The 27732-nt window shown below is 36.6% G+C and overlaps 1 protein-coding gene and 1 long non-coding RNA gene across 2 annotated transcripts; one reads left to right on the plus strand and one right to left on the minus strand.

Moving 5' to 3' along the window:
• The first annotated feature begins 187 nt into the window (after nt 1–187).
• On the plus strand, nt 188–27732 carry LOC123526846 (arylsulfatase I-like). Its single transcript, XM_053523436.1, has 14 exons — nt 188–425; nt 10628–10739; nt 11290–11341; nt 12333–12436; nt 14828–14934; nt 16052–16116; nt 16531–16632; nt 17501–17564; nt 19465–19562; nt 21000–21136; nt 21602–21660; nt 22273–22396; nt 24922–25082; nt 26179–27732. Exons 1-14 carry the CDS (start codon nt 323–325, stop codon nt 26364–26366), a joined length of 1476 nt encoding a protein of 491 aa, XP_053379411.1. The 5' UTR covers nt 188–322; the 3' UTR covers nt 26367–27732.
• LOC123527484 (uncharacterized) lies at nt 2338–9575 on the minus strand. Its single transcript, XR_006681758.2, has 3 exons — nt 9420–9575; nt 4471–4767; nt 2338–2477 (listed from the first exon to the last, which is right to left on the minus strand). It is a non-coding gene; the product is annotated as an uncharacterized LOC123527484 (long non-coding RNA).

Here is a 27732-nt window from a genome sequence, read left to right on the forward strand (position 1 = left end):
TATGTTGACCTGTAGTGACTGCTAAATGAAAACAAAGTTGTTGCAATTTATCCGGAAATGTCAGGCGTACACTCGCTATAAATTTCAATAAATAGCTGTTCGATGAATCAAATACGAATGTTTGCAAAAACTGCCTCGTCAAATATCGGTCTCGCCGGGTAAGGCCAGGACAGCCCAGAAATTAGAATATGCCGATCAATATAAATATTTTAAAGCATGTACATTAGTCAATATCGGTTGGAGGTTGTTTATTTCAGCAACTGGTTTTATAAAATGACAGTGACAATTAACGTGTGAGGTATTTACTTGTCTTCAAAGAACGATGCGGTCAGTGCTAACATACAGTTTATTCATAATCGTTCAATCATGGAGTTTCTCAGAGGGAAAGAGACCTAACATTGTTTTTATCGTCGCTGATGATTTAGGTAAATTTATGTTCTATTTCTTACATTCACAGATGAATATTTCATATAAATTATGTATACATATTGCATTCCCTTTAAACCTCGAGACTGTACGTTTAAAACCCTGTAATATTATATATTTGTATATAAGTTATACAGGTTACAAGTTACATGTCGATCATTAAAATTTTGGGTATTCAAAAACTGACTACATTTCTGACCTGCATACTCAGCGAGCTGTATCATGTAAACAGTTGTACACGAACATTTTATAATAGTGTTCCAATCCAGTACTTCAGCTAGTACTATTTAGTATTCCAACACCTTAACACCGGCAAAAAGTTACGGCATATCGAATCCCTCTGTGGAGAATGAGAAAGCGGATCCCTCTCTGTTCGCGCACAGGACGCTTTTTGTGGGAAACAATGAACTTCAACGTCAGTGAGCTCGAAAAATTGAACTTTTCGTCCTAAACACATTTTTGTGCATAAAAACATATGAACCACGGAATGACGTAGATATCGCACTGGCCATCGATAGCTTTCACAGAACGCCGCGGCGGTTGAGAATGCATCGCAGAAGCGATGGAGAAAGATGGCCGGCTGGCTACATTACGGTAAGGTTTCCAATGAGTTTTCCCATATGCATTCACGTTTGAATGGAAACAACCAGTGAGACAGGAGGCCACATGTGTACTCTTCCAGCCACAAACACTTGTTCAGTGCAATTCTTTGTCGTTAATGTCACAGGCGCGGGTCCAGTGATTTTTTTTAATATATAAAAAAACCTTTTTTTTTTCACACAAATAAACTTTTTATATGTTAGTCAAATGAAAAAAAAATCGATGACAAAAAACCGGTCACAGTATCATATACATTGAAAAGGTGAACTACACGAGCGTAACGCTATGGGAAGCTACTCGGCAAACATGTAGAACATTTCAAAATCGGAGTTTATACACTTGCAGCCTCTACCTGCATGATCGCACCTTCGAAACATTTAAAGCCTTCCATAAATACTAAACTGACCCCATAACGTGCTTTGAAATACACAGTACAAGTCTCTACGAGCGAAATATTTTAGTTATCCTCGGCGATTTTGTTCCGGATAGTGGACGTGTTCCTGGTTTTTATAACTTCCCTTGGCAGCTGAAATCGCCGGGGGATAACTGAATATTTCGCTTGTACATTACATTGCATGCATATGTAATAAAAAGTTTATCACCTTTGCATTGGTAAATTTAGCAGAAGAATATTCTAAAAAAGTCTAAAGGTCGTGGAATCTATTTCCGCTGCAAAACTTTTGCATAGCTTATAACCTATAATTATTGTGGAAGGCTTTTAAATTCGAACACCATCTTGTGCCTCTAACACAAGTTAAATTGAGAGGGAACCGGTGCCGATAGAAAATTAATTGTGTCCGAGAGGGTTCCCGTGCCGCGTATTCTGTCGTTCATTTCGCATGAACACCGAAAAAATAATTTCATTTCTTATATTTACATTATATTTTCTTTCCGTTGATAAAAAGGATTATATTATAAATTGCAAATAATTTTTTGCATATAACATTAAAATCAGGTTCCCGGCTATTCTGTTTACCAGCGGAACAACTGTGACATCATCTAAGGAACGTTCTCCCTGACTATATACGCGGACTATATAACTTTCGCGAATTTCCTTTTGCTGTTCACTCGAAATGAACGTCATAATTTTCAATGGAAAAGAAACAGGTCAAATGTAAATATAATCAGTTGTCATATTTGCAAGATCTTAGATGTCTTTGCTATTTCAAAGTATGATATTTTATTAAGTGGGTAGGGTGATAATTCTGTGATATTTACAAGGAGAGCTTCTAACGCCTGTGAACATAGTTAAAAGTGGCGTTTGGCTCATATAAGGCAGGAAATAATCAAAAATGAAATAAACTCGAGACGGACAAGTAAATATATATTTCTAATACATAATTACAAAAATGATTGAGTTATTTTATACACATTATATATACACGTATGATGCACTGAGCGATGGAACGATCTTATGATATAATCAGCAATGACAGGAGCGGTTTAGATTCCTGAAAAAACAACAACAAAATACAGATTAAAAATTAGTTTTGTAGTCTCTCACCATAGGTAGAAAATTGTTTTTGAAGCAAAATACCCAATAAGCAAATAATAGCAAAGTCGAATTCTGGAGAGCGGAAATGAAATAATACAACTTCGCTAAAGCCCGTAACGCCGGTGTAATGAAGTATTTCGACCCCCATAGTATAATGACCCCCCGGTCATTATTCTATAGAAAAAGTGACCCCCGGTCATAGTATTATGACCTCCAGATCATAGTACTATGACTCCCCCACGTGAAGTAAACTGAACCTCACGAAGAATATTGACTCCCATAAAAAAACGACCCCCGGTCATTTGGTCAAATTTAGTGATAACTCATGTATCTAAGGCCTAATTGCTGCATTTTATGCCCCCACTCGGGGGAGGGGGGGGGGCATATAGATTTGCCCTTGTCCGTCCGTCCGTCCTTCCGTTTGACCATTAGCCCCAGATACCATCACTTGACACAGAAATCAGAGCATTCCGCAACGGGAAAAGGGATTCTATTTCTAGACGCTGTATTTTGGTGTATACATTTTTTCAGGAAAATAACAATTCACAATACGTTCACAAAACACACCAGTGTCAATAATCCCTGCAAACTTCGGTATGAAGTAATTCTTCAGAAGAAAACTGCACAAGAAACTGCTAGCATAGAACTTAGTATTAATAGAAGTTGCAATACTTAGCAGTTGCAGTAAAGTACGGTAGCGGCAACAATAGAAAGTAGTAGTAGTAGTAGTAGTAGTAGTAGTAGTAGTAGTGGCAGTGGCAGTGGCAGTGGCAGCAGCAGCAGCAGCAGCAGCAGCAGCAGCAGAGGAATAAGTGACAGCAACAACAGCAGCAGGAGAAGAAGAGGTAGAAGTACAAGACGTATTAGTGGAAGCAGGTATAATAGTATCAGTAGTAGCAGTTGTAGTAGTAGTAGTAGTAGAAGTAGTAGTAGTAGTAGAAGAAGAAGAAGAAGTACATGTAGTAATAGCAATAGAAGTAGCGGCACCAGTAGTAGTAGTACAATCAAAATGTTAACTATTGGCAATGGAGGGTATTAGAGTTGTAGATCTAGTAAAATTGTCCGTTAGGTTTGGTGGGGATCACTTTTTAATAGATATTATCGTCGAAAGTCTTTTTAGGAGCCGGTGTTTTACACGGAAAGAGTAACTTTTTAAATAGAATAATGTCCGGGAATCGATATTGTATGAGAGTTCGAATGTAGTAATTTCGGCAGTGAGTATTTTACATGGAAGGAGTCACTTTTTCTATAGAATAATAACCAGGGTCGTTATTCTATGAGATTCGAAGGGAGTCATCTTTAGGGAGTCAGTATTTTACTTAGAGGGGTCAGTTTTTCTATAGAATAATAACCGGGGGTCGTTATTCTATAGAGTTTTCAAAGGGAGTCAGTTTTTTATAAGGGGAGTCAATATTTTACAGGAAAGGAGTCACATTTTCTATAGAATAATGACCGGGGGGTCGTTATTCTATGGGGGTCGAAATACTTCATTACACCGGCTTAACCGGGACTATAGTACTGTATAAAATATGTAAGAGGAGTATAAAACAACAAGCACGAGAAAAACAGAAAAGGGTTCAAGTGAGTTTGCTCAAGAGATTGAAAGTTCTCACGTCCCAATAGCCTAAGCGGAACTCATTTATCTAAAAACTCCAGAAAATATAAAACTTAATTCATAAGCTGGGAGACATTTTACGACCACCATGTGGCATTTAAAGACCTTTGGCGTAATAAGTAATGATATTTATATGAAATCGTCCTCGTCTCTGATTCATGTGTGGGAGTTGTTAATTATTTGCGAAATCTACGACCAGTGGTCAGTTGCATATTACAGTTAATAGATACAAAAAAAAATGTCATATATATGAAGTCAACGAACCGTCGTTACATTAAATGATTATTTTTTGTTCTTTATAGGTACAACTGACGCAAAAACAAACTATACTCACCAATTTGATTTTAATTCTATGCCAAATTAAGTAAGTCCATAATATCGATAAGCCCTTCTCTGTACCAGCCTATAAGGAGGCGATGCCAGTTATTTCCATGGAACAGTCCCTGGTTAGTTGGTCTTTGTGGGTAGAAGCTGTTGTACATATAGGGTTGGACCATCTGTGTCGGTGCCGACATAGGCGCCACGAATGGCTGTTGCGCTGGCTGGGCTGATCCTTGCTGCTGACAGTAAACGCTGAACACAGCGCATGCGCAAACCGTAAAGAGTGTTGTCGCAAAATGCTGCATTGTTCCTGTCGCAAAATAAAAATAATACATACAAGGTACACGAAGTGCCAGTTACGGATTAAACTGAACTAGGCATAATTTGTATATTAAAAAGATGAAGTCTCTCGACTTCCATAAAGAAAATTGAACATATTTAAACTTCCAAGTCTGGCATTAAGGAACTACATTCTTGAACTGTTACATTTTAGTTCTTTAGCTGCTTATCAGAAACAAAAATCTGCTAATTGTACTTAATTAAAGGTATAAGACCCATAATGACATTCGTTATATTACATATTCCCCACGTGCGATGTCGGCAGTCTCCGCTTTTAAGCAAAGTCATGTGCGCGTTCAGCTAGACGCCCGAAGAATACCGAATTGCATAATGAGTATACGTCGTCTTACGTCATCTTACGTAAATTGCCGACTGTCTTTGTTGCATAACGATGCACTTTTAAATGAAAATTTAGTAATGTTTTTGTTTGTTTGTTAAATCAAAATGTTGCAGATTATGTTTATTTATCTTGTCATTATACTGCGTAATTCCAAGGACAGACAAAATTATGTTAATATATTGCATATATACGTAAACACCATTAAAAGCGAAATTGAGTGTAACATAGCCGAAGTATATGACAGCTGAAAGAATAGCAGTTATGCACCAATAAATAATCTCTGGAAAATACGTCATATATTAATAAAATCAGTCGGAGACAACAGTCTGTATCGGGCCTGTATGCGGACTTTCACTAATTGTACTAAAACAAGGCAGTCTGAAAGACAGCTATATCCCCCACAACTGTTATGGATAGTGAAAGGGTTGATGCTATTCGGTGGAAGCACCAACATTCGAGTTGTGACCTTGACCTTAAGCTGTCAGGGGTGAATTTTGAATTCTGCACATTGTCTTGATAAGGGGAATATTACATCCAAGTCATATCAAAATCCTACAAGTGGTTTAGGAGATATAGAGCAAATATAAAACGGAAGGCTCAAACCTTTGACCTTGAGTTGTGACATTGATCTTGAGCCAACATGGCTGACTCACAAGTTCTGCATATCGTCTTGTTGAGGTGATCAATTGACCCAAGTTTCATGAAAATCCTTCAAGGGGTTTAGGAGATAACGAGCGGACAAAAATTGGAAGGCTCAAACATTTGACCCCAATGACATTGACATTTGAAGTACTTGACCCTGATCTAAAAGATGTCTGCCCTTTATTAATATAAATCCTTATGTGAGGTTCGATGATTCTAGAGGGAATAGTTCGGGAAATTGAGAAGATTGCCAAATTTTTTAAAATCAGCACCATTTAAACAGTTGACACAAGTGACCTTGACCTTCAGGATACATGACTTTAACCTATCAGAAGCCTGCCCCTTACTGAGACCAACTGGTGATAATTGACGAGCTTGCCTTTCAATTTTTTGGTTTTCGCATGAATGATTATTAAAAACCGTGTCATTAATAGTTATTTTTTCAGGAAAATAATGATCGATATTTATTAATTTTGAAAAAATTTAATGTACTCTTGCCAAAATGACTCGCTGCAAACTCCTACGCAGTGATCTCCCTTGCTATTGATATCAATGAGCGAAGCGGCAAGGGAGATCACTGCGTAGGAGTTTGGATTCGCTTCTTGGTAAAAAAAAAACAACACGTGCTTCAATGACATTAGCTATATTTTTTGACAGGCGCAATTTACAACATATGCGATATTAGATGTATCACCTGACTGCAAAAATATATAATATATTACCACAAATAACAACAACAACAAAACGTATTATGTTTTTGTCTGAAGAACAATGGACATATTTATCATATGCTTTGTGTGAAAACAGTTGTTTATTTGAATTGAAAACACAATGCGGATCAAATCTTAAATTATAACATGGCTCGGTTTGATTACCTATCAAAGTTTGAAACAAAGAAGAAGGCCAAGCGATGAATATACTGCGACAAACAAAGGTTAAGAGAACCGGTAAGAGAACATTATGGCGTCAATTAAGATTTCAAATTACTGAATCGTGTCCGTTTTTTAATACTCGGATAAATGAATTCCGGTAAAATTTCTAATCGTTATTTCTTGTGGTTTATCGTCTATTGTAAAAGATACTTTGATATTTAACACTCGGGCGTTCAGTTTATGCACAGACACTTGGGATTCGGACACCATCCACTCCGCTTTCCTCCGCCCCTGGTTAAGTTTAGCCAATGATTTTTAGCATTTTACCATGTATTGGGCATAGGCGACGATCATAAAACGCATTTTTAACATTTCAGCGTGTTTTTAAAAAATGTAATTTTCACCATCAATGCTTTCAATACCACAAGATTTGAAACATCGCACGGACACTAGGGAAACTATAGCCAATTAAACTTTTAAATAAACCCCGACCAATGAATCACTGGTATCAATCGGCGTGTCTGTTACCATTTTGTCAAATGACATCGGTCTTGACGACTGTCATTCGTATTCCGACGGGAAATCAATAAATATTATAAATCAGTCAATCTAATTTTTTATGGAACACTTCCTTGCGAATTGATCCCTGTTTTGTACTGCGCATATCGTTGCCGGGTACCAAAATCATTACCGTTACGATTACATTATACCGGATTATCGCTTCAGCACGTGTTACACGAGGTTTGTTTGCACCTTGGACAGATATTTTCATGGAAGGGTATCAATTTTGGTACCCGATTTATGACACGCGCTACACAGAGCGAGGGTCCAGCGCAAGCAATTGTTCCCATTGTTCGTGGGATGTTTCAAATCTTGTGGTATTGAGAGCATTGATTGTAAAAAATACATTTTTTTTAAAAAACACGCTGAAATGTTACAAAATGCGTTTTATGATCGTCGCCTATGCTCAGTACATGGTAAAATGCTACAAATTATTAGCTAAACATAACCAGGGGCGGAGGAGAGCGCGGCGGATTGGGGTTCGAACCCCAAGTGTCTGTGAGTTTATGCACAACTCTGACCCTTGTTAGATCAGGCGACAAACCACTTGAAGGCCTTGGTTATTTGATAAATAAACACACCTATGTTACGGCTCAGCACGCCATATCTACGCAACTTCTGGTACTGTTTTAGGGGTTGACCATTGATATTCTGATGGTTGTGTGGTGATGGTGAAGTTGGCTATGATTTTCATGAAAAAAGCTTTTCATTTGCTCTAAAAGTATTCTTGCTTTTCAGGTTTAAAACAAACAAAAAATGTAAATTGTACTAATAAAAGTTTAGTAGCTCTAGTTGATTCAGCCGGGTTATTAAAACGGTTCAAGTATACCTAATACCCCAGTCACACATACGGCGCGGATAGCTACGTATAGCCACGGATAAAAACGTGGTAATCCGTATCCATCCGTACCTGAGCCGTACTTTAAAAGTAGTAATCCGTATCAATCCGTACGACTCAGGTACGGATTGATACGGATTACTACGTTTCTATATCCGTGGCTTGACGTAGCTATCCGCACCGTATGTGTGACTGGGGTATTAAACATCAGTATACAGAACAAAAGCAGATTAAACGATATTGAAAACAAGAAGTATCTTTAAAAATGATAAACAACCGCATTAGTCAATACAAACTTCAAGTTACAAAACGCGCATGCACTCTACATTTTTACATGCGATCGGATATTTATAAAAAAATGTAGTTTTTAGAGCAAATTTTTAATGTTTATTTATTTTTTTTTTAATTCTTTACATGTAGAATATATTTTACAGAACGCATATTTTGCATCAAAATTATATTACTCACAATCTAGAAAACTAAGACTAAAACGGAGGAACCGAAAAACGGGGGATGGGGAGTGAATCAAACTTTAGTTTTAATCAGCTATTAAATGACATTCACCCCAGATATAAAAGAGGATGTAAAGAGGAAATCAATAACGGCCAGCTGCCGGAAAAAGTAAAGTTCTGTCTTTCGTTTACTCTGAAAACAAATCTGGCAATTATGAAAAGAAACTAAAAAACCCAAAACAACTGACTTTCATACTAACAACACAAATTTGGTTCCAAGATTATCCCAGCATCCCCCTCCGTCTATCTCCCACCGACAGAAGCTCATATGGTCGACTCCTAATGTAGCAACATGTCATACTGCCAAAATGAATTTCATAATAGGTCATAATCCGAATTCAGTTTGTTACGAAAAACGTTTACTTTCTAGTTTTCACTTTCTATAGCGCGTAAAAAACAAGTAAATGAACACTATTGTTCTTCAACCACGTAAAATCTCCATGAAAAACGCGGGAAAGTCTGTTTTGTTTTATCAACGGAACGCTAATATTAACAACACGTGAGCGCGTGAATCTCTATGTTAAGACACGTTTACTCTCCTGTTGAAACATCCCCGAAAAGTGACAAGAATAGCTTTTTTGTGCTAGCATATAACGTTCTTTTGAGATGCTAGCATCTTAAAATCATGGGTTCTTTGGAATTACTTCTTAAGTTCTCTCGAAGTGGAATGTAAATGAAAGATTACTAAAAAAACACTTTCTTATATGCAACACAAATCTACTGAAAAATTATTCACCTACTTTAAAAAAAAATATTTTGATCTCTTGAACGCTACATTTCTTTTTAATGACATTACATTGTAATATCCTTAATTTCAAATTAATAAAATTTATAAATTAGAAATATCAAAAAATATACCAGTTAGTATATTCCAGTTTCGGCAGCTGCAAATTTAGACTCGACTTGTCGCCGCTTGTGTTTGCAAAGTTTTAACTGCGTATCACCGATGGTATTGTTTTTTTTACGTTACGTAGGAACGTGATCTTGAATAATAATAACAGTTTGTTATTGTCACGTACCGCACTACATTTTATGGGATAAATAACTACAATCAAGTTAGATAAATGCAAAATATGTAACATAGCATTAATTGTTAATATTTATCACCGCTTAACGTAAACATATCACCGCCGACACCTGTAAGCTTTTAATTGTGACAAGTTATTTAACGTACGAACGATGTCACGTTAAAACCAAACGTCTTTGAAAGCGACGTTGTATAAAGGGTCTACATAGAAGAACATGAGTTTTTTCTTACTTAAGAAACGGACTTTACTGAGAAAACTGGCCACTGTTCATGGGGTTCGAACCAGCGGGGTAAGGCTAAAATGGCTTTCGTCTTTACCGCTGCATAAGCAAGTCTCCTAAAAAAATACAGATTGTACTGAATTTACATTTATTTGTAATTATGTACAAATCTTCAAAAGCAAAAAATGAATGTTCTTTTTATATATTTGTTTTCAAAAGAAGTCATATTATTTTACACTCATATAATTCATATTTAATACATATCATGCACGAGCGGGCACCTGGGTAGAACCACCGACCTTCCGTAAGCCAGCTGGACGGCTTCCTCACATGAAGAATTCAACACCCCGAGTGAAGCTCGAACCCACATCGATGAGGGGCAAGTGATTTGAAGTCAGCGACCTTAACCACTCGGCCACGGAGGCCCCGATATGTATTAAATATGAATTATATAAGTTGTCATATAAATACTAAAAATATATTTTAGATTAATATGATGATCTGACCCTCAGAAGAAGATGGCGATTTATTCAACAGTGACGCCTGGTTTTGCTTAGTTGAGTACACTATGTAATAAGACTATCAGCTCTATTAGATCAATAGCAGAATAAAATTGCGCTTCTAAATTCGCGCAATATTTCCGCTGCAGAACTCGTGCATATTTCTCAATACAAATGTAATAACATATCGATATTTCAGCCTTTTGCCTGACTAAAGTCTTCAAATATGTAGCAACTAATTCAAGCAGATACCACTATTAAAACTGTAGGACTGTCCATGTCCATTCTAACGCGCGAAACGCCATTATATATTTTCAGGATGGAACGACGTCGGATATCACAACCCGTCCATGATCACACCTAACATTGATAAACTCGCGTATCAAGGAGTCATTCTCAACCACTCTTATGTACAACCAGTCTGCTCACCGTGAGTATGGTGCATACATAGCTAAGTGTAATATTTTGCATCTCCGTGACGTTTTCGCACTTTCAGATTGTTTTGAATGTATAAGGAATTACTTGTGGAACGTTTTCATACTGTTATTCTAAATAACTATATGTATATATATAAGGATTCGTTTGCAACAAACGTCATTAATTAAAATATCTGTAACAATGTTTAAAGTATGATTGTACTTACTATTGATTCGAATCTTGTTCCCGTATTTTTATAGACAGTTTTTTTCTTGTTGGGTTTAACATGAAGAATTCAACGCCCCGAGTGAGGCACGAACCCATATCGGTGAGGGACAAGTGATTTGAAGCCAACGACCTTAACCACTTGGCCACGGAGGCCCCTTTTTTATAAAGTAAATATATGTTATTGCCTTCAAACACATGCCAAAAACAGGATGGCAGTAATTTGCCGCCATATATTGTTGTGTATAGTTATTTTTTTCAACATTTATTAAAGATGATTAATAATATAAGTGAAGGATGTTGAACCCTTAATAAACAATGAAACGCTTATTTTTCAGCTCACGCCATGCCTTCATGACGGGATATTATCCTTTTAAAGCTGGACTGCAGGTACTTTGTACTTAAAACATTTTTACAGGCATATGGTGGTACGTTACCGTATCAATAATGAGTGTACACGACGGGAAAACGGGAAAACGCTTATAGTTCGCCAGATGACAACGAAAACGTTCTTTTTTGCTACCCGTCCCCACATTGATGTGGCGGCATATAGCGTTGTTGTTGTCCGTCCGTCCGTCCCGACATCTTGTGTTCCAACTCCTCCCACGCTATTAGCCTGATTTGCTTCAAACTTTCACAGATGAACAAGCTTGATGTGCAGACCGTTAGGGAGGGAACTTTTGCTTTGACTATTTTACTACAGTTATGGCCCTTTGATAATTTTGCTGTATAGAATATACAGATAAATCCTGTGTATCCGACTCCTCAAACACTCTTTAAAGGATATAGGGTGAACAAGCTTGATGTACAGATGAGCCGCGCCGTGGGAAAACCAACATAGTGGCTTTGCGACCAGCATGGATCCAAACCAGCCTGCGCATCCTATGTTGGTTTTCTCATGGCACGGCTCAGATGATCTTAAGAGAGGGAACTTTTGCCGAGACTATCATACCGCAGTTATGGTCCCTTTTGAAGTTTTGACCTATAATTGTGTCGGTGCGACGTTAAACCCAACAAAATAAAAAAAGTTGGTATTTTTAGAATATATAGAAAAAATCTGGTGTGTCTAACTCATCAAACACTATTTAAAGGATATGTTTAAAAGTTTCACAGATGAAGGACCTGGATGTGATGCTGATTATAAATAAAGGATTTTCTTCTGTAACTATTTTTCTTAGAATAATGGCCCTTAAGTCTTAATAAAATCTTTGCTATTTAGGGGATTTTGCAGTATGTGGGGGCACCCGTGTCCTATGGACACAATTCTAGTTTTAATTAAGCATGTTTTGCACGTGTTTTCGAATAAAATTGTCCTCGCGTATTTAGTCGATCCTTACTTTTTATAACGTTATTTTACATCATGCATATGCTTTGTTTTCAGCATATGGTAATTTGGGATGAACAAGACGTTTGTTCACCATTGAATATGACTTTCCTGTCCAGCCACCTGAAGAAAGCGGGTTATGCCACACATGCTATAGGAAAGTAAGTCAATATCACTTTATTGCCCAGCACTTTAAGAAGGTGGGCTGTGCCATACATGATGTAGGGAAGTAAGTCAATATCACTTTATTGCCCAGCACTTTAAGAAGGTGGGCTGTGCCATACATGATGTAGGGAAGTAAGTCAATATCACTTTATTGCCCAGCACCTGAAGAAAGCGGGCTATGCCACACATACTATAGAGAAGTAACTAAATATCACTTTATTGCACAGCACCTTTAGAAGGCGGCTTCAATCTAGGAAATAGTATTCACTTATGCCACACCTAAAGCGGCAATTGTAGGAAAGTAAGTAAATATCACTTTATTGCCCAGCACCTTAAGAAGCGGGCCACACATGCGTAAGAAAGTAGAAAGTAAATAAATCACTTTATTGCCAGCACCTTAGAAGGCGGGCTTTGCCACACATGCTGTAGGAAAGTAGGTAAATATCACTTTATTGCCCAGCACCTTAAGAGGGCGGGCTATGCCACACATACTGTAGGAAAGTAAGTAAATATCACTTTATTGCCCAGTACCTTAAAGCCATGCCACACATGCTGTAGGAAAGTAAGTAAATATCACTTTATTGCCCAGTACCTTAAGCCATGCCACACATGCTGTAGGAAAGTAAGTAAATATCACTTTATTGCCCAGTACCTTAAGAAAGCGGGCCACACATGCTGTAGGAAAGTAAGTAAATATTACTTTATTGCCCAGCACCTTAAGAAGGCGGGCCACACATGCTGTAGGAAAGTAAGTAAATATCACTTTATTGCCCAGCACTCTTAAGAAGGCGGGCCACACATGCTGTAGGAAAGTAAGTAAATATCATTTTATTGCCCAGCACCTTAAGAAGGCGGGCCACACATGCTGTAGGAAAGTAAGTAAATATCACTTTATTGGCCAGTACCTTAAGCTATGCCACACATGCTGTAGGAAAGTAAGTAAATATCACTTTATTGCCCAGCACCTTAAGAAGGCGGGCCACACATGCTGTAGGAAAGTAAGTAAATATCACTTTATTGCCCAGCACTCTAAGAAGGCGGGCCACACATGCTGTAGGAAAGTAAGTAAATATCACTTTATTGCCCAGCACTCTAAGAAGGCGGGCCACACATGCTGTAGGAAAGTAAGTAAATATCATTTTATTGCCCAGCACCTTAAGAAGGCGGGCCACACATGTGTAGGAAAGTAAGTAAATATCATTTTATTGCCCAGCACCTTAAGAAGGCGGGCCACACATGCTGTAGGAAAGTAAGTAAATATCACTTTATTGCCCAGCACCTTAAGAAGGCGGGCCACACATGCTGTAGGAAAGTAAGTAAATATCATTTTACTGCTCAGCACCTTTAAGCCATGCCACACATGCTGTAGGAAAGTAAGTAAATATCATTTTACTGCTCAGCACCTTAAGAAAACAGGCCATGCCACACATGCTATGACTAAAAAATAGGACTTCCTTGTCCACCCACCACAAGAAGGCGGGTTTTTGTCCACGTACTTTTAGAATGCTTATAGAGAAGTGAGTAAATGTGGTTTTCTTTTTCCAGGTACTGACTGTGTCACTGTAGCCCCTGTCCCCGCCCGCCCCACCCCACTCTATCTCTCTCTCTCTCTCTCTCTCTCTCTCTCTCTATACCTGCATAACTCTCTGCTCCTGAACGTATGTGGATGAATGGTGGAAAATGCAAGCAATTGGATGCTGTACTTGAATTTCCCAGTCGCACAATCCAACATCAGTCTTTTGTTTCGAGCAAAGTCTGTTTTCATAATGTTTCTACGTTCATAAATATTTGAACAGACAATTTTACCACACAATAAGTGTTAGTTTTTCCTGCCTCCATATATACTGCTATGACACTAATCTAGATTTAAGATGCAGAGATGTGGTAATTACATTCCTGTCTGACATTTGAAATATTTCATAAGATTTATTTATTATCATAATGTGGAAAATAGGCGAAAACAAAGGTAAAACTAATTATGTTAACCTTTTTGTGTTTTCGGCCACTTACGCTTAAAGCCTGTCTCTGAAAAAGTGTGTCAGAAAGTCGACTCTTTAGCACTGGGCTAGCACCCGAGCTACTCGGGTTCAAATCCCGCCGTAGGCAGTTGAAATCTATCGTCATTAAATGCTACGCTGTTTAATTTGTTACGGCTAAATGTCGTAAGACTATTCATTTCTTCACTTTTTAGAAGACACCACGTTTTAGTATGAAATAAAATATTTCAGTTATACTACTAACATAATTATAAAGCTTTTTCTATAGGCATTTTAACAATGCTTCTGTTCTAAACAACGTAACCTATTTATAAAATTCGGTGACACGGTCGTTACATACATTATTAAGTCAATTTATGTATTATTTTTTTATATGCTATCAAACTTCAGATGGCATCTTGGGTTCTGCAGCTGGGAGTGTACACCTGAATATCGTGGGTTCGATTCTTTCTATGGGTATTACAACAGCCGGTCCGACTATTTTACTCACGTTGAAGGTATGTGCTGGTCTGATTTGATTTTTATCGTATCTACTTAATTCTTTATGGTCCCGGTAGTATAGTAGTCTCAACTTGACCGCGATGGTTGACCTTAGGCTGATTATTTATATCGATTATTTCATTGTAGAAATCAAGGGTGCTTAGGGTAGCCGTGTATATTTATATGGAATTAGTTTGTATACAGTGCAGTATCAAAGTATATATACTTACATTTGATCAGTTAAAACTTTCCAGTACACTAATTTATATTTACACAAATTTATATTTCCTCTTTCTCGTGCAACACCTGTTTTACGTACACTCCTTTTCAATAATAGGTTGTGCCTTATTATGTATTATAATGCAAAGGTCAACCATCGGGGTCAAGTTGCGTCCACTATAATAGATCAGATTGGATGTTCTAAATTGTGACATCTAAGTACTTCCTTTATTGTTTTCAAGTCACTGGTTACCTATCTTTTTTGGCCGAGCCTCGCTGTCGTCATTTTATGAAACCGTGCGACTGACATGTGAAATGTCTTTGACTCAGCCGGGTACAAATCCGTGTCTGAAATAATGCACAAAGGTGAACGTAAGGCCTTCTTCATTCAAAAGTGGAAAGTTGTAACGTGATTTAAACTCTTTAAATGTGTCTTTAAATGCAATTAATCTCGCCTTGTATTGCCAGTTATTGTGCATAATCGTTCTTTTATCCTGAATTTCAGACGTTAAGATATGGTTGGGATTTTTTTGCAAATTGAAATCAAATTTGAACAGATAAATTTAGTGAGTTGGTATCTCGAAAAGCTTATTTTCTTTGCAACAGGTTAGCATTACTGAAATACTCTTCACCATGTCTTAGATCTGGTTCCGGGCGGACAAATGTATAGAATAACATTCCTGAAGTATGTAATATATGTAATTACAAATGGCCATTACTCTTGCATTTATCTGGCAGTCGGGCTGAAAATTGCAGGTACACATTTCCCTATTGCAGTGTACATTGCCACAGTAGTTCAAATGGCATCAGAGGAAGAATTGATAAATACAATGTACACAATATAGTGAAATAATAAATATGAGAACGAAGAGAAATCTAAATACACTATATGATTGGTAGTATATACTTTTTCAGCCAACTATTTAGATTTCCACGATGGCTATGACGTTGTGTGGGATAAAAATGGGTCATATTCGGCGGTAAGGATGCTTTTTTTTTTAAAGTCTTAAAACTTGATTACAATAGCCAAAGATGTATATGGAAATACAATTAAGGAAGCCAAATTAGACTGATCTGAACGCTTTCTTCGCACTTAACATAATAATAAGCGTCCATGCGTTTTATAGATTAAATTTAGTTTTTCTTTAGACATGAAACAATACAATTAATATTTCACATAATTCGCAAAAAGTTTTAAAGTGTGAATAAGATTTTTATAAGTTTTCGAAATTTCTTTACTTCAGAGTCATCTCCAAAAATTAATTAGGCATTCGTTCCGTAGCCATTTGTATACTGTGTACTAACTGGTTTCCATAGCATTCGTTGTTCAGAGTGGTTTTCTTGAAAAAAAGTGCATTCTGTATAGTACACATTTATGATGTTTCATTTTTCAGGATTTGTATGCTGAAAGAGCTGAGAAAATTATTGCAGCCCACAATGAGAGTCAGCCTTTGTTCTTATACCTACCTTACCAGAATGTCCATGAACCGTTAGAGGTATACACTTGTTTCAGATAGACACACTAGTCTTTACATTCAAGAAACATAATCATGTTTCACCATATCGAAACAATACGAAGAGATACGCCTGCAAAAAAAAAAAAAAATCAAGAGGGCCCGAGCACGTTTAACTGATTTGTATTATTGAAACTTCGTATTATTGAGATATGTTAAAACATGGATTTCGATTCTAATATGCGCGTAAATGAAATGAGAAATCGCTTTTTCATAATAAATAGTATAGTCCGACCTGAGGGACGTCAACGCCTCGTAATTGATACAGATTGTGTGAATTTAATTGTGACTCAGATCAGCTGTATCACTTCAAATCTAAAACGTCTTTTATATAAAATTGTAGATCATATGTGGAAGCTCCCTTTCTCGGTGTATGGCGCCAAATAATACGCCGACGTGACGTATTTCTTTAACGGAAATGTGCGTGAGATTTTCATACTAGAACGATCAGCGGCAACAAAGCCTGTGTTAAAACGGTTTAATCAGGTCTTCTATAGGTCTTCTATAGAAAAAAGAGTTCACTAAACCCGTAACGACAATCGGTAATCTCCGTTCTATTCCGTATCTTTCGTATGCGATTTCGTTATTCTCCGGTCGAACTCGTATGATCTTCTTAATTACCATGCCGAAGTATACCGAAAAAATAAACAAAGATGTTGCTATATGAGTTTGTACTGAGCAGACGACACAGTTTTGAGCATCATATAAATATAGAAGTTATTTTTTGCCTTTACCTACTTCTTCGAGATATTGATGTGTAACAGCTTAATTGTTTTCTATCAGCAGAATATCATAAGGTGGGTTTTCACTTTTCACAATTACACAATGATGTTAAAGTGTCTGTTTATAGGTTCCGCCACAGTATGAGGCCCTGTACCCGGATGTTGAAACTCCGGACAGAAGAACATATTGTGGTATGTACGAGTTCGTCTCCAAAATGTATGGAAGCCCGAATGGCCTAGTTGTTTAAGTCGCCAACTTTTAATGACTTTGAATGGACCAGTGTTCAAAATTTAATCATGCAATCAGTACAAAATGAAATTACAAAATTACTTACGTGGAGTAATCAGTAATTTAATCATAACTTTGCAAAATATTGAACCCAGTAATTCAGTTTAAGCAGATTAATTGTCAGGCGATTCTAATTAAATCGAGTACAATTACCATGTAATCAAACCATGACGACTGCGTCATTTATGTAAGGATTTTGCGTACGAGTATAAGCTACATTGGTTACCTTATACCAATTCATTTCCTTCTTTATTTCATATAAACAGTGGTTTCTTGAGACCTCTTTTCAGTACTTTTGAGCATAATTTCCTTGATATGAAAACCATATGTAGTCTTTTAGTATAACATGTCTTCATATCAAAAAAAAAATTATGTCACATAGACTAGAAATAGAAAGTGGCAGATGGAAGAAACCTGTAAGCGTCCCTTTGGATCAAAGAAAATGTTTATTTTGTAATGTATTGGAGGATGAATACCATTTTATTGAGTGCTCTCTATATACAGATTTAAGACATCAGTACATTAAAAGATATTATTGGTCTCATCCTAACTATATCAAATTTATGGAACTAATTAAAACTGAAAATATTACTGATTTAAGAAAACTTTCAGCGTATGTTTACAAGGCGTTTGAAAAACGAAACTTGATTTTTAATTCAATGTAGCAGTCAGATATATATTATGTTAATAAGTCTCTATTATGATGTAACACTTGATATTTGTCATAATGTTAAATAATGCTCTCACAGTCTCTCCCTCTCTCAAAGATATAACATGCATTTGGTATGAAGTGTTTATCTTTTGATATATTTATTGTCATCTTACTTACACATCTTGTAAAGTTGCATTGTTATTTTTCCTGTGATTATGTTATACTGATGCATGTACATGGGCCAGAATTGGCTTAATACATAATAAAGTTATACATTTATAAGAAAAATCATCTGTTCATCTGTTCTGAAAAAAAGGGATCACTCTCTGAAAATTTTCCCATGAAAAGTATAAACTATGAAAAATATAACTACCACATCCTCATATAGACATTTTCTGAAAGAATAAAACTATTTCCTCGAAATTCACTACTAAAATGGTCTAGATCTTTTCTCAATACAATAAACAATAAAACTAAGCCTAAGCCAAATCCTCATATGACTCATTATATCAGATTTCATCAACGGCATGAACCTACGGATATGACAGCCAAAACGTTCGCCCTCTTTATTTGTAATTTGCCTTCTGATGAAAATTCAGTTCCTGATTATACTTTGAAATAGGGTGTTGTTGTGTTGATTTAATTTAAATCTTTTCGTTCATCTATCATAGGATATATAAAAAATTATACTCTTTGATTTAGAGTGCCGATTTTCAAAGACTTTTTGAACGACGCCATTTTGTGTACCGCATGTTAAATCTTCCGAAAAAGTATCGGCCTTGACATTCTTGCGCCAATTGTGTAAATGTTTACGAAAATTAATGTTATTTTCTTTCTTTCTTTTCAAAAAATGTAGTCAGTTTAAATTTTGGGCATATATTTCAGATATAACCTTACATACACGCAAACAGCAATGTCTTCCCTTTCTTAGTACACATTAACTATGTCGGTAATGAATAAGCTGTTCGGGATCGGACCGTTGCACAACAGTTACAATTTATAACTGTCAAAAAGTGTTTCATGCTTGCAAACTAGACTGTTTTACCTGTGCAATCGGAAAATTTATACGCTGTTCGCATAACGAAAAAAGAAAGTCCTATTATGGTACTGAGCGCGTTCATTTCTTCATTGTATATATTTTTCTTGTAAAGGTATGGTGACGGCTTTGGACGCTGCCATTGGACGTGTTGTAAAAGCGTTGAAAGAGAAAAAACTTTATGACGACACAATTTTCTTCTTTACTCCAGATGTAAGTCTCACATTATACAATATAAAAGTAAGATAAGAGTCTCAGAGTGATGTTGAGGAAACAAGATTTTACATTTTATTTGAAACTTGTTACAACAAAACTATTTATTACTCAAAAGAAATGGAAAATTCGGGAGATACCTAAAGTTATTATGCCTATTAGAGCGAATAGCATTCTTTACCGGAGAGCCGATGCCGCTAACTGTAAGAATATTTTAAAATCATGACAAAATTTTACAATTTCCTTCTTAAATTTATCTTTTTAAAAAATGTAATCATTTTTGAAACTAACTTGTAACCTCCATCATTATTTGTGAATCAGTGATACATGTAAATAATTTTGAGCAATCGAATGTGATGTACTCTCTTCACCGCGGAGCAAATACTTCCTCGCCGCCAGGTGCGCATTGTTCGCTTCCGGCTCAACTTTTTAAATCTATCACTATATACGAAAGTATACTAACGGATCTGTAAAGCTCGTTTATACGGTTTATTGAGCAGGCCCTTCGGGCTCATTAATATGAAATAAGCCAAAGCCTCAAAGCGAGCTCAAAGAAATCGGATTTAGTTAAAAATATTATGCAACATTTATTTGTCACAAAGAAACTATTCACTAGTCACAAGAATTCAGGAGAACCAGTCTACCTTTAGTGTCACCATGCCTATAACAGTGAATATCATACGTTGCAAAATTTATGGGAAGTCGGTGTCACGGTGACGTCAATACCGCGTTCCCGTTTCTTTCTGCTTATTAATGATATTTTTCCATTTTCTGGCCGATGCTTGATCTTTTAAATGCAATTTTTTTTTCAAACAACTGGAAATCATTCTTTCATTATTGTTGAGTGATGAATAATTTTTAGCAACTGAATTGAAGTTCTGTATTTACTCCGGAAAGAAGTACTTCCTGTGAGCACCAGTCCGCTAGGGTGCGCTTTTTTTTTGAAACTTCCGACGAAACTTTTTCAAATCCATCACCAAGTGTGAAAGTATACAATGTACTTGCGTTACCGTAAAACTCGATTCTCGAGCAGGCCCTTTGGGCCTGCTTTTTGAGCTCGCTATTAGATCTACTGATTCATATTTATAGCGAGAGGAATTGGGGCAGCGGTGCTGCTGATAAGACGTATATCACTCAAATCTGAGTTTCTTAGTTCCAAATCTGCTTGTACCAAGAACAAGATTTCTCACAAGAAACCTATGCGTTGTAGTTTTGTTTATAATTACTCTAGTGCACGTGATAAATTGAAAGAAAATTTAAGCTCCATTCACAATAGAATTAAATCGGTAATTTAGTTTAATGGTAGATCTTCATACTGAAAAATAACTAAGTTAGTAAACGATGATTTTTTTTTCTGTTTGTATGATGATTTAGTAAGTAGCGGTATTTTTATGGGATTTTATGGAAACTTTTTCATTTTCGTTCATTTGATATTAGAATGGTGGAATGGTCGTAAAGGGCGGTAACAACTGGCCGTTGCGCGGCTCCAAAGTTACAATATGGGAAGGTGGTACCAGAACTCTTGGTTTTGTTTCGGGATCCAGGCTTCAGAAATATGGCTACACCTTTGACGGGTATATGTTTACAAGTTTTCATAAGATATTATTATATTAATATCACATATTTTTTTCTTGTAATTTTTATAAAGGGGAAAACTTAGTAGCTAGTTGTGTTTTCAGTTATTATGGATCAGTGTTTCATGGGTACATACGCTGAGTAACCATGCCCATTAAGCCTCTTTCTGACCCTTTCAAATTTATGTATTATTTCCATACATTTAGTCTGTGTAATTGGATATCTGTGCATGGTAAATTTTCCATATTGTTTGTTACTGTACATGTACATACAAATGATATATTCATTTACGCCAAATTTAAAGAAAACCGTAACATAAAAAGTTCGAATGTAATCCACATTTGTTGTTTTTTTGTACAGCTAAATATGTAAAACTATGTCAATTTAAACACTATGCTAATGTTGCATATCGCCGGCAATAATCATATATACCTGATATAACAACCACACTTGTTGCATTTCAGATTAATGCATGCTGTAGACTGGCACCCTACAATTCTTTCAGCAGCTGGTTTGACACCGGGTAAAGTACAATATATGAGCCGTGCCATGAGAAAACCAACATAGTGGCTTTGCGACCAGCATGGATCCAGACCAGCCTGCGCATCCGCGCAGTCTGGCCAGGATCCATGCTGTTCGCTAACAGTTTCCCTAATTGCAATAGGCTTTGAAAGCGAACAGCATGGATCCTGACCAGACTGCGCGGATGCGCAGGCTGGTCTGGATCCATGCTGGTCGCACACCCAATATGTTGGTTTTCTCATGGCGCGGCTCATATACTAGCGGAAAAAAGAAACTGTGCATGTGTAAAATGTTCATCTATCGCTCAATTTTATAAATTAAAGCTTGAAACTTTACACAGGTAAGCTGTGTATCCCTCTCGGTCATTTGCTGATGCAATAACCATATCAACTGAGCTGGTGTTAAATAAAGTTCAGATAAAACCCTGTTGAATTTTTTTTTGCGATTTCTTATATACCTCCTAAGTTATAGCATATTATACCTATGCACAGTTTATTTTTTCCGCCATTATATAATGAATTGTCATGCCGTTTTTTATAGCTTTTAAGTTTTCATTCCAACACACTCGCGCCATTATCGCATACAAAAACAATTAAGGTTAAAACTGTTTCAGATCCTGACCTTGATGGAATATCCCAGTGGGAAGCAATCAGTACCGGGTCTGAAGGAAAACGGACGGAATTTATCTATAACTTAGATGACATTGTGCCTGCAACCCAAGGTCACGCTGGAATAAGGTATCACATGTTCTATTATGCGACAAGCATTTTGATTACACCATAATCTTTTTTTCATGGATTTAGTGTGTTTAAGCGTTTTGGGATTGAAATGAAATATGTAAGTACAAAGCGAGAGAACTGAGGTAAAAAATGTAGTGTGGTCCCGTGTGGTTCCGGGACGACACCTTGTGTAAGAAAAGAACTGGAATTACAACTGCATGATCGTAAGATGCGACCAGAAGGGCTTAAATATTTTGTTTGCTATATCTCTGTGATTCCAACAGGTATAAAGTTTTGATTTCTTACCTCATACAGTTATTTTGATGTAAATGAAATGTCAATCCAAAATGTTTGATCCAGTTTGGTTCCATATTACCTGTATAGCGTTTGTGAACAGAAAATCCAAATAAAACGAATTCAAATATTATATATGATTTTACAAGAAACAATTCACTTTTAGGAACTTTTAGGGAGGACTGGTTTGTTCTGCATCACTAGACTTGCATAGGTTTATCTGTTCAAACTTCGCCGAAGTCAATCCACTTATCACGAGGGATCGAGCCATCTATTTTAGTAATCTACCTGAGATAATTCCGCCATAATGGCTGGCCCAAGTCAGTTATGACCTAGTTAAATCACCTACAATTGTATGGTACAGTAAGAAACAGGGAATGATTCTACACATGTGTATGGATGTGCATGATCGAACTTGCTTTAGTTGTTGCTACAGGATAACGTGCTGCTCTCTATTGTTGGAGCTGAAGAAGTAGTCATAATGAGATTGCGTTCTCTAACACTTTTTTTTATATTTACAGTCAAACCTGACTATAAAGACCACCCTTGGGAGAGCCAAAATGTGGTCTTTATTGAGAGGTGGTCATTATTTACAGGTTATAATACAATGTAAGTGTTAAAATGTGGTCTTTAGAGACAGATGGTCTCTGTTCAGAGGTGGTTTTTAACACAGGTTTGACTGTATATTTTTTACTATTCTGATCACATCCAGACACATGCTTAAACGGCTGCCTTTTAATAGCAATTAAGAGCAATAAATTCAACCAAACAAAGTCAAAGAATTTATATTCCCCGCCGAATAGACTGTTTTGTGTAAGAAGGGACTATGTTTTAAAATATACTTGATTTTCAGATACTGTATATACAAGAAATGTACAAAAAGACCGTGCTACAGCTTGTTGGTTCCTATTTATTACAAAATCAAGGGAAAACACGGCTCTTTAGTGATCTATATTTGTATTAAGTTTCACGAAGATCCATCCATGGGTTACTTTTTATGTTAGAATTATGATTTTTAGACAAATTAAAGGGCAATAACTCTGAAGTTATTGAAGAGATTCTGATAAAAGATGTACGTGCAGCACCGCCTTTCAGTGATCTATATTTGTTTTAAATTTCATGAAAATCCGTCAATGGACTACTTTGTTATGTGGGTATATGATTAAAAGGTAATAGGCAAGAACTCTTAAGTTGGTGAAGTGATCCATACAAGATTGCGAGTACAATACTGTCCTATAGTGACCTACATTTGTGTAAAGTTTCATGAAGATCCATCAACAGATTACATATTTTTTATCAGATTATGGGGAAAAACCTTTCTTTTACTGGTTCAGATGGGCGGGGACGTACTAAACGTGAGCAAAGGTTATGTGCTTATTAATCATTGTGTGAAATGTGGCGAATCTAGTTAAAATAATGTTTGAACATTAAGCAATTCCGTTTTTCTTTTAACCAAATCAAGGGAAAAAAGTCTGCTTTACTGATTCAACGAGGATAATACTAAGTATTAGGAAAGGTCACGTGCTGATTAATAATAATTTGAGCCGTGCCATGGGAAAACCAACATAGTGGGTGTGCGACCAGCAATGATCCAGACCAGCCTGCGCATCCGCGCAGTCTGGTCAGGCTCCATGCTGTTCGCTTTTAAAGCCTATTGGAATTGGAGAAACTGTTAGCGAACAGCATGGATCCTGACCAGACTGCGCGGATGCGCAGGCTGGTCTGGATCCATGCTGGTCGCACACCCACTATGTTGGTTTTCCCATGGCACGGCTCATTTGAGGTTTGATGATTCTATCTTAAACACTTTTTAATTATAAGCATTTTCAATTTCGGAGGTACACACGGGCAGCCGGACGGAAAAAGAGCCGGGTTGACAACGCTAAACAATATCCCTCCGCCTTTGGCGGGGGACAATATAATGGTCAAAGCCCCCTTAACATTTTCTTATTTAATCCACCATTTTGAAACTGGAGGAACCCCACCCAGAAGTTTAACTGTAGTTAAAAGATTAAGCCTCATCCGTTAACTGCAACAGCAGTTGAACTATAGTTACAACAGTATATAGGTGATCGAACTAGGCCAATATTTAATATCACTACCAGGTCATTTGGTTAGAGTGGGTCTAATTACATATGTACTTTTACACAGACATTTTTCTGTGAGTTTTGTAAGTGCTTTATGTAAAGCCTACTAAACATGAAGAAATGCTGAACATATTAAGTTTGTTACTTTTTTATTTTCCGCAGAATTGGTGATTATAAATTATTGGCGGGAAACACTGGTCTATATAATGACTGGTACCCACCGGATAAAATGTACACAGAGGAGGCGCTTGGAGACCACTTCAGCTTTGAGGAAAGGCTGAAAGCCGGGAACGAATCTTACTTCAAATTATTCAACTTAAAAGGTTTAAGTACATTACATTTTGTTTAAATTTTGTTTATTAAGTATCTGAATGTTAGTACTTCACATATTTCATTTGTACATGGTTTACATTTAGTCTACATGTATATGAATGAAATATCGAGTGAAGGACTATCTCATGTAACCACTATAGCTATGTAATAGCCTCTTAGAATTCCTCCGACCGTACCTCAATAGAGGTTCCAGTCGAAAACAACGGAATATTCTTAGGACCATAATAAATGCATGTTGTTTTGTTGCGACGTGTGTCCAGTAGACTGGCATCAGTCGTTAGAGTCATTGAATGTAAAGCACCTGGCCATAAAATCAATCCTCTCTGATACCAGTTTCTAAAAAAATTTACAATATCTCTTGCCTCTGTCTGTAAGATGAGCCTAGAGAGGAAATGTTTTTCTGAGAAAATAATTTAGTGTCAGTGTGAAGAAATTAATATTATTACAGACTATTTGATCTCAACAGACTTTGTAAGTCTATGTGTCCAGTTACGCGTTACACGTCGTGGGCGGCAACTTCGGAGCGTCCATGACGCTATCTTGTAATTTGATTAACTGGTATATGTGATTATGTTCAATTCTAACACGATCCGATTCAGTTTCCTTTTAAACAAAGAAGGCAGAAAACAGTGAATTATTACAACAAATCACTGTTCTGACGTCACAATTATTACGTCATGGCGTCAAACGGCATAGCAGCGCGCTGAAAAAGAAACCGATTGAAAACGGGCAAATATTTAATGAATGTCATCAAGGATATACTTAAAAATCCTTCGTAACGTGTTAGAATCGAAATAATATATCTTTTAGTGATTTGCTCTTAAATAAATCATCGTTTGTCGTTCAGCTGCGCCCTCGTGATATAATTCCTTCGCATCTGAACTCCAAACAATGATTTATTCAACGATAAATCACTGGATGAGATATATTATTTCTTAATTAACTTTAGACTGAAATACCACTGTACTCCACGTGAACTTTTAGTTTGTGATATTAATCGCTATTTAGCTGTATATAAGGTCAGAAACGCTCATTACATGTGCATTTACTAATGATTAATACCGACAATGTTTCTATTTTTTGCAGACGACCCTAATGAATACAAAAACCTTGCAGACGACATGCCAGAAATGGTACAAAAGCTTCTTACACGAATGAATGAGTATAAGGAACAAATGATACCTGCTAAGATACCAAAACCAAATCCGGCTGCAAGTCCTAAATATTTTGGCAATGCATGGACACCCGGCTGGTGTAAGAAGCCGATGGCATGAGAATTGCTTGTAAATGGTTAAAATGTCAGGCCGATTTTTGAATTATTCATAGACATTATAAAAGGATCGATTTGCAGAAATAATACTATTTGCTTGGAACTATATACCGGTAGATGTAGAAAGCAAACATCTCGTGGACTCTATCAAATGAGACTTAAAAAGTGGAAGAATGAGTAGACAGTACGAAATGAAATAAGCCGCACCTAGAGAAAACCAGCATAGTGCGTTAGCGGCCATCATGGATCCAGATCAGCCTGCGCATCCGCGCAGTCTGGTCAGGATCCTGTTGTCCGCTTTTAAATCCTATTGCAATTAGAGAAACCGTTAGCGAATAGTATGGATCCTGACCAGACTGCGTGGATGGACATGCTTGTCTGGATCCATGCTCGCCGCGAATGCACTATGTTGGTTTTCTCATGGTGTGACTCAAATTATGGTCTATTTTCTGTTTACATATTTTGTGTGTTGTATTTTATATTAAACATTGTTTTTCACGTTTATTTTTCAGCACATTCGTGTAGTTTTATTTCAGCTCAATGCGTGCCCGTGGAAGAAAATATTTCCATCTTCGGATACCGTCTATAATAAAGTGTTTACTTATTGACTTACTTGATTGCCGAGTTATCCATTGACTTATGCTCATCAATGATTTTTACGAACCACGTGCAAATCATAACATGTCTGGAAAATTGCTTGTGCAAATGAAAAAAAAAAAAGATCTTTGTGAATTGTACACCATATTAATTCCTAGATCACATTTGGCACATAAGTGTGTCTTCTTTTTCAAATGCGACGTTTTTTTGTGTTTGTCTAATAAGGTGTTTACCAAGAAAATCACTTTTTTTCAAAGAGTCTATCAGTGCCTTATACAGTTGCATGTTATTTATGACATAATCGGTACAACCATGCTGAGGGACAGATCAGTGATTTCTATTGCATTTTCCTTCAGACATTTTTGTGGTATATGCAGGTTTTTTTTTTTTTTTAAATTTGGATGCAATTTTTAAAGACACGCAGCTTTGAGATAATATGTTTTCCTTTATTAAATATGTGAATGTTTTAGTTGTTAAATTGTATTCCTATTGTGATTTTTATCTACTTGTTTTGATAGGATGAAAGAGAGTTTTTCATGTAACTGTATATCTTTTTTGCGATGTTTTTTAATGTTAAGTTTATATGTGTTTTACATGTATCTGCAGATTAAGTTTCGGCGATTTTTTGAAATGTCGAATGAACGTTGCAAATTTCGTTTCGACGATTATATTTTTAATGTTGAGTGGTCTTCTGTACGTGAAGCGTGCTTTCCGATATGGCATATTGTAAATTGTATTAGTGTTTGAAAAACTAATAAAGTATATGACGCCTG

The sequence above is a fragment of the Mercenaria mercenaria genome, chromosome 14, assembly GCF_021730395.1.
Source record: "Mercenaria mercenaria strain notata chromosome 14, MADL_Memer_1, whole genome shotgun sequence".
Taxonomy (NCBI): domain Eukaryota; kingdom Metazoa; phylum Mollusca; class Bivalvia; order Venerida; family Veneridae; genus Mercenaria; species Mercenaria mercenaria.